The sequence below is a fragment of the Squalius cephalus genome, assembly GCF_949319135.1.
Source record: "Squalius cephalus genome assembly, chromosome: 15".
Taxonomy (NCBI): domain Eukaryota; kingdom Metazoa; phylum Chordata; class Actinopteri; order Cypriniformes; family Leuciscidae; genus Squalius; species Squalius cephalus.
In genome coordinates this window covers 33,232,526-33,240,894 of record NC_137136.1, presented here as the reverse complement: position 1 = coordinate 33,240,894, position 8,369 = coordinate 33,232,526, and the positions used below count along the sequence as shown (strand labels likewise).

Below are 8,369 nucleotides of genomic sequence, written 5' to 3'. Positions count from 1 at the left end.
CAGATTGTTTCAAAGCAGCTTTACAGAGATAACAGAAAAATAATGCAACAAAGTTTGTTTCTAGAAGAAAATAGCGTCACAGTCCATCTTAAGTAAGTTCAGTGATGATTCATTTTTATAAAAAAGTTATTAATTTAGTTCATTTTATAGCCGCTCTGGTGAAAACCGTGATGTCGTCGTCCAGCTCAAGAAAGCATCTATGATTTTTTTGCTTACAGAAGGCATGAATATATTTTTTTGCACTAGACTAGACAGACAGACAGAGAGAGAGAGAGAGCTCAATAATTGACAGACAGAGAGAGAGAGAGAGCTCAATAATTGACAGACAGAGAGACAGAGAGAGAGAGAGAGCTCAAATAAACATCTGGCAGTCAGTTTGCCTTTGCAAGCGTCCTCTGAAGTAATCATTCAACCCGTTCTTATCAATCTGCGTATAAAACGATGATCACATGATCAAGCTAGAGGCTGATCCTCAGAATGGAGCACGGATATCCGGGAAAACAGACAGAGAAGCTTTCATAGTTCTGAAGTTTTTCCAAGCAAAACTAAAGGGACTGCGATAGAAAATGAGTTCTCTGAGTGAAATCCCAGAGGAGGATCTGCAGTGTCCCGTGTGCCTCGACATCTTCACCCATCCCGTGCTTCTGTTCTGCGGTCACAGTGTGTGTAAAGCTTGTTTTCAACAGTTCAGCAGCGACCGAGGAGTTCAGGAATGTCCAGTTTGCGGGAAAAGATTCACAGGATTTCTTCCACCTGATAATCTCGCATTGCGGAACATGTGCGAGTCATTCTTCCGGACGAGAGCTTCATCGTCTGATGTGTTCTTCTGCGATGTGCACAGAGAGAAACTCAAGCTCTTCTGTCTGGATGATAAACAGCCTGTGTGTTTGGTGTGCAGAGACTCAGAGAAACACCTCAATCACACTTTCAGGCCCGTCGATGAAGTCGCTCCACTTCTGAAGGTGAAACGTCTGTATTTCTCTCTACACGTTTCTAGTCTAGTGCAACATGCTCGTAGTTCAGAACATTTAAACTGGAGATGCTCACAAAATCTGTTTCTTTTGGACATTTTTTTTTAAAGGGATCATTTCGTATTATTTAAGTGAATAATATGACTAGTGGCCTTATAAAGTGCTGTCCGGAGGGGATGTTTGGTTTTAAGGACCCTACAAGTTCAATTAAACCATCAAAATATGAGGAAAATAATATATATTTTTATTTTTATGATGGAATAAAAATGATGGAAGAACAAAACACTAAACTTGGTTAAGGTATTTATCTGACAAAATTATTTGGGTACAGCTACAGGTTTTATTTTATTTAGCAAAAAAAAAGAAAAAAAAAATGTGCATAGAAAAACAAAAAGCTCACAGGAAAAAGCATACATTGACTACAGCATAATCAGTTATTAATATTGGTAACACTTTATTTTACAGTGTCCTTGTTACATATGTTACATGTACTTACCATAATAACAGTAAATGATGCATAATTACATGCAACTAACCCTAACCCTATAGTAAGTACTTGTAGTTAATTAATATTACTCAGTACTTAAATGTATAATTACATTGTAACAATGACACCTTAAAATAAAGTGTAACCTTAATATTTCATTGGTTGTCTATAGTTTTTGCTTGTGTTCAGAATTTCTTTGAATGACAGCCTGGCCAAAAATTATGTCGTCACAATTTGGCATGTTTCATTGCGTTATTATTACAAACAAAACAATCGACTATAAGCACAGCTACACAATATCCTTACAAAATCTTTACAAAACACATTTTTTAATAATATTTGAATAAAGGCTGAAGATGTCAATTTTCCCCTCAGTAACTTATTTTACTTAAAAAATATAGAATCTTATAGGATGACAAAATAAATTGTGTTTAATTAATTTAATATAGCCTATATACACAGTCAGTTAATAATAAATAAATAAAAAGTAGAAGAATGATCTTAGCCAATATGTGGCCTTTGAGTAAAAAATGTTGGGAATCGCTGCTTAAAATGATATAGGCTTACTCTTTTGCATATCAATAATATTAATGATGTTCCATTGATTTAACAAACATCAACTGTTTATTGTATTTCAGGAAGAATTGAAGACCTCATTAAAACATTTACAAGAAAAACTGGAGAACTTTAAAGAAATTAAACAATCATTTGCTGATACAGCACAACACATTAAGGTGAGTGATGTTTTCTAGATGATTTTCTCACAATGATTCAGGCAGAAGAAACGCTCTGTGTTTCACACTGCAGACTCAGGCTCAGCAGACCACGAGACGCTTGCAGGAGGAGTTCGAGCGGCTTCATCAGTTCCTGCGAGATGAAGAGACGCACAGAATATCTGCACTGGTAGAGGAAGAGAATCAGAAGAGTCGGAGGATGAAAGAAAGGATTGAACAAATAGACAGAGAAATAGCATCTCTTTCAAGCGAGGTCAGAACTATAAAAGCTGGTTTAGACGCTGCCAACATAACCTTTCTGCAAGTAAGAAGTTTTTTCAATTGAATGTTTTACTGTAGGCTATTCATCTATTTTTATTGTATTAATCTAGGTGTTATTATATTTATCTATATATTGTTTCACTGTATCCATCATCAAGTATAAAGGCATTAAAGCGACTCTCATGAAGGTTGAGGGTCGACTGATGTAAGTGTTTCTGTTTGGTCGATGTGTCGAAACAGGATTTTGATTTTGACTTTGCTGCGATTGTAAGGCCCGTTATATATTGGTCCAATTGCCGGTTCGCCAATACACGGGGAAGGTTATCACGTGTTCTGTCCTCACTCATGCAAAGTATTGGTTGGTTAAATTTGTAATACATTAATCATATGTATTCTCGTTATTTCATCTGACTCCATAAATGAAAGGTTTTAATAATATCTGTGCCTCACTAAAAGTGAGCGAATGTTTGACTATTCCCTTTAACCATTAAATGAACAATGTCAAGATCAGTTAGAATAATCACATGTAACAATTTAATATTTCAGATATCAGAGATCAATTCCTCAATCAATTCAAATATCTAAAACATGATTATACAATGGTTACACAAAAGAATCTTACCCAGCTTGTACCTGAGAGAGAGAGAGAGAGAGAGAGAGAGAGAGAGAGAGAGAGAGAGAGAGAGAGAGAGAGAGAGAGACCATGAGCCCAGATAGAGCACGCACACCTTCCTTTATCCTGTTTGCCCAGGTGATATGGGGGATGGGGAAAACCACCCTCAAATGGCTTAACCAGTTTTCTCTAAACTTCTATAAACCTTATTACCTTTTATTTTATCTATCTGGATATGAATATCTGTACCACTCACTTTGAGACATTTCAAATGACACCAAAAACATAACAGTCAATGATAAGCATTCACATTAAACCATATTCTTGTGTGAGTTCTTAGTAGTTTGCGGAAGTGAGGTCGTATGGGGGAGGTCAAATGGTAATTAGCCCTTTGTCTCAGACCAGGGCCTCAACCAGTATTTTCAGTCTTACACGATCATCAGAGCTCCCATTCTCCTTCTTCATTAGTTTATCTCTGACTTCTCTGTTTAACAGTTCTAATAGATTATTAGACAGAACTGTTAAACAAAGAAACTAAATGGTATACGGAAAACTATTGGCAGCCATTTACAAAAATAGCAGTATTTTCAGAAACACTATTTCAATGGTACACTTCAGACGTTCTACTGACTACTTTGCAACTCCATGTAAGCTAACCCTCATCAGAGTATTAGTAGACTGTCTGCTTAATATCTGATAACACTTTATTCTGATGCTCCAACATACAGACATTCAGTAACTTTGCAACTACTGTACATGTCAATTTATTCTACTAACCCGAACCCTGATCTAACATCAGTATTATTCACACTGTTCTACATCAGTTATTCACTCATTTCCCCCTGATTTTAGGTATAACTTATGAGTAGGTTTAGGAGTAGTTATATGGTTAGGACTAAACTTTCAGACAGGAATGTTGCTCCAGAATCAACAAAATATGTTGACACAGGAACACGTCTGACTCTACAAAATCAGGACGAGCGTCTACGTTTTCACACAGAATGCATTTTTGCAGTGTTAAAAACACAAGGACTAGAATTTTTTTTTGCGTTACTACTTTTACTTTTTGTGCGACATGCGAGACGCTGCAGAAGACGCAATACATGAGCGTAAAGGTCAAACGCATCCGTCTAGCACGTATTTACATAGAAAACAATGGAAAAGCAGCACAGTGGAACACAAAAGCATGTTCTCAGTGAACGGCCCCTTACTCTCCACGCCATTGATCTTGTTATCAGATGGGTTTCTTTTATAATTTTGTCTAGCTCAATCACACAATGGTGGGAGTTAGTGTAAATAGCCTCTGCCAACAAGGCGGGCTCTTTGCACTTTGTGTAAATAGACACTCTGAAAAGTATTGTATTGGCATCGGCATCAAAAATCAAGAACTAGTTGAGGGTTAAATAAGACATTTGATCATGTACACATGAAGCTTATTTCCTCCTCTTGTGTTTTGCAGAACTTCAGGTTCTCGGAAGAAAGGTAAGTGAGGCGTTCTCTTGCTCTTTTCTCTGCAGTGCAGTCGTTCCGTCTTTTAAAACTCCTGAATGTAATTGCAGAGCCCGGATCACACTGCAGGATCCAGGGATTCCTACGGGAGCATTGATGAATGTGCCAGAACACCTGGGGAACCTGAGGTTCAACGTCTGGGAGAAGATGCAGGATATCGTTCATATCAGTGGGTTTTGTAGGGGTTTGAATGACAGTATCACAGGCAATAATTACACATTGGATTTAAAGGGGGTGGGGGGGGGGGTGGTATGATGCCCTTTTCACAACATGTAAAATAAGTCTCTGATGTCCCCAGAGTGTGTATGTGAAGTTTCAGCTCAAAATACACCACAGATATTTTTATAACGTGTTAAAATTGTCACTTTTTGAGGGTGAGCAAAAACGCACCGTTTTGTGTCTGTTCCTTTAAATGCAAATTAATTTAAAAATTCAGCTCAGATTACCTCACACACACACTGAAAATTTCTAAACTTTTAGCCTTTTATGTTCAAACCGGATTCAGACGATGATGGAGAGACTCAAGAAGAAGTGACAACATGTAGAAGCAACAGGACGTTGCTGAATAGTTAGTTGGTGAATTTATGAAGCTTATGTGTAGTTATCTTCTAGTCATTGATTATATTATGTCATGATAATCTATAAATCATGTTCCCGGGGGCAGGATTTATGTTAATTGTAGGGTTATTGATGTTACTAACTAGGGATGGGCATTTTTCCAAAATATTGCATTCTAATATTCGGGCTCATACAAATCGAATATTCGTTTATTCGTTTATTTAAATGACGTTTAACGAAAAAGACGTTATTTTTTAAGTAATTTTTTAAAAAGTTTTTGTCACCATTTCTTAACAAGCTTAAGATTAGGCAATATACACAACAAGCTTACAATATATGTTTAAGTTTTCTTTTAGTTGAAAACATTAAACAGTAGGCCTATGTGTAAACAAAATATAAAGAACAAAAGGATTTAAGCTCAAGCAGCGCGAACGGAAAAAAAAAACGCCTAATAAAGCAGAGTAGCAGACTGCGCCAGATATCGTACAGAACGTACACATATACTCGAGTCAGCATATGATTATCGTGTTTATATTGTTTCACGTTTATGTTGAGAAAAACAATAATATCCACATGCAGGGGCACCGCCAGCAATTTGTGCTCGAGTGAGAAAACTGCGCTGACAGACGTTTCAGAGAAACAAAGATAACGGTGTTCTAAGTTTCTAACAGCACTTCGCGTTTTCTGTTCTTAAACCTGTCTCCCTCAACGAAACTTAAGGGAAGTATATGTCTCAAAATCATAATTATAAAAAAATAATAATAATTACAGATCGAATATTCGAAAATTCGAATATTCGTGCACATCCCTATTACTAACCCATGAATAAGCTCATTGTAGTCCCTACCAGCCATTTGTTGTAGTCCTTAAAAAGCGATTTCTGTAAAAGAAAATATCTCCCTTTGCTTTGAACTTTGAGTGTTGTAACTTTGCAGATGTTGTTTATGCTCAAACAGCAACATTGCACACTATCTAAAGTTAGAAAAGTGAAATCATAATCAACCACCCCTTTAAACTCACCAGAAAAGTCATGCCTGCGATGTGTTTTGTATTCTGACCATTGTATTCTTCATCAGCTCCTGTCACGCTGGACCCCAACACTGCATATCCTCTGCTGTTCCTGTCTGATGATCTGACCCATGTAAAATCCAGCGCTAATGCACAACAGTATCCAGAAAATCCAGAGAGATTTGACTATTATAACTGTGTGCTGGGCTCTGAGGGCTTTAACTCTGGAAAGCACTGCTGGCATGTGGAGGTCAAGAACAACACGTGCTGGTCTGTTGGAGTAACGACAGCATCTAACCGGAGAAAAGGAGACGCGTTCTTTGACACCGGAGTGTGGCGTGTGCGTTATATGGCTGGTCAGTATACGTCACAGTCACCTCTGATGGCTCGCACACATTTATCTGTTGAAGAGAGACTGAAGGTGATTAGAGTGAAGCTGGACTGGGACGAAGGATCGATTTCATTCTCTGATCCTCTTACAGACACACATCTGATCACTTTCACCAGCACATTTACAGAAGCAGTCTTTCCATTTCTCTATAGCAGCTGTACAGATTTCCCACTCAGAATCTTACCTGTTAAGTTTAGTATAACCACGGAGGAGCCTAAACAGCAGCCATATTACCCTGTAGCCCAAGACTGTTGAAGCTAAGCAGGGCTGAGCCTGGCCAGTACCTGGATGGGAGACTCAGGTTGGTGCTGGAAGAGCTGTTAGTGAGGCCAGCAGGGGGCGCTCATCCTGTGGTCTGTGTGGGTCCTAACGCCCAAGTATAGTGATGAAGACACAATACTGTCAAAGAGCACCGTCCTTCGGCTGAGACGTGAAACCGAGGTCCTGACTCTCTGTGGTCACAAAAAATCCCAAGATGTCTTTTGAAAGAGTAGGGGTGTGTAACGACTGAGACAAATCAGACACAAGTATTTGTTATAGTTTAACAAATAATATTTAAAACTCACTCTGGGATCTGTGGCCCATCCCCCCAAAAAGGGAAAGAAGGTCTTAGTTACCACGACCACGATCAGATAATTTGGTTTTATGGCTGTTAAAAATGTGTCACTGGTCAAGACGGAGACAATGGGGAAGACAGAAACAGACTTTGCTGCATTAATCTTATCTATAAATGAACATGCATCCCTGAAAATTGTGTGAATGATTTACTGTCTTGTGTAGTGTTTTTAATTTTATTATTTTTTTACTGTGTATTTTATTATAGAACCAATGGTCAATGTAAACTCACCTATACCATGTTTGGTCTCTATAAATTGGTACTTCGAAGATCGAAATGATTGTGTACATGAAATGCTGATAGCTGTGCAACATATTAGTATCACAAGAATCTTTCTTAGTTTCGTCATCAGAAACCAATCCAGCTGCACATGAAATGAGCACGCATAGAACAAAGATTCATAAATCAACCACAGAGAAATTTTCCCGCTTGGAAATTCCACCCTTAAAACTACATTTCGTGACACAATAACAGTCGTATTTTTAAATGTGTGTGTGTTTGAAAAGCTTCTGAAATAAAAAAAGCCTCCTAAAATAAAAAATGCAATGTTGTGTGTGTGTATATATATGATGGTATCTTCTACTGGTAGAAGAGATATTGTATCTCAACGGGACCTTCCTGGTAAAAAAAAATAAAAAATAAACAAATAATTATATAAATAGGAATGGGTTTCCATTAGCGAGCAGCTACAAGCCTCACATCACCAGGTACCAGTAATGTGAGTTACATAATCAGATTACTTTTTACAAGTAACTAAACTAACACATTACTTTTAAAGGTGACATGTTATGCCCCTTTCCACAAGATGTAATATAAATATATAGTGTCCCCAGAATGTGTCTGTGAAATTTCAGCTCAAAATACCCCACAGATCATTTATTATAGCTTGTCAAATTTGCCCCCTTTTTCGGTGTGAACAAAATCACGCCATTGTTGTGCGTTTCCCTTTAAATGCAAATGAGCTGCTGCTCCGCCTCCATTCTGACGAGGTCGATCCTTTACAGGAGCCAAAGAGTATAGAGCTGGTAAGTCCCACCCATCCGTAAAACCCCACTGGACCTCTAGGTTGAAAAATCGTCAATGCAAGTGAATGGGAGAAAATAATTATTTTCTGGTCCCGTTTGAATTGTGCCATGAATGTGAACATATGTTGTATGTGAATTTTTTATATAATGTTTCATGTTACGAGTTTGACAGTATATGGTATGATTCTTCGGCTAG

General features: G+C 37.8%; 1 protein-coding gene across 1 annotated transcript; it reads left to right on the top strand.

The window, feature by feature from the left end:
• Window positions 1-320: 320 nt before the first annotated feature.
• On the top strand, window positions 321-7,765 carry LOC307172148 (E3 ubiquitin-protein ligase TRIM35-like). Its single transcript, XM_079894232.1, has 6 exons — window positions 321-962; window positions 2,097-2,192; window positions 2,266-2,496; window positions 4,526-4,548; window positions 4,626-4,744; window positions 6,210-7,765. The coding sequence occupies exons 1-6, from the start codon at window positions 567-569 to the stop codon at window positions 6,785-6,787; spliced, it is 1,443 nt and encodes a 480-aa protein (XP_079750358.1). The 5' UTR covers window positions 321-566; the 3' UTR covers window positions 6,788-7,765.
• The last annotated feature ends 604 nt before the right edge of the window (window positions 7,766-8,369 follow it).

Bases quoted from the DNA above. Each gene is read 5' to 3' on its own strand.
- LOC307172148 (XM_079894232.1), top strand. From the start codon at position 567: ATGAGTTCTCTGAGTGAAATCCCAGAGGAGGATCTGCAGTGTCCCGTG. The intron at 2,193-2,265 runs GTGAGTGATGTT...TTCACACTGCAG, and splicing joins ATACAGCACAACACATTAAG to ACTCAGGCTCAGCAGACCAC. The intron at 4,549-4,625 runs GTAAGTGAGGCG...ATGTAATTGCAG, and splicing joins TTCAGGTTCTCGGAAGAAAG to AGCCCGGATCACACTGCAGG.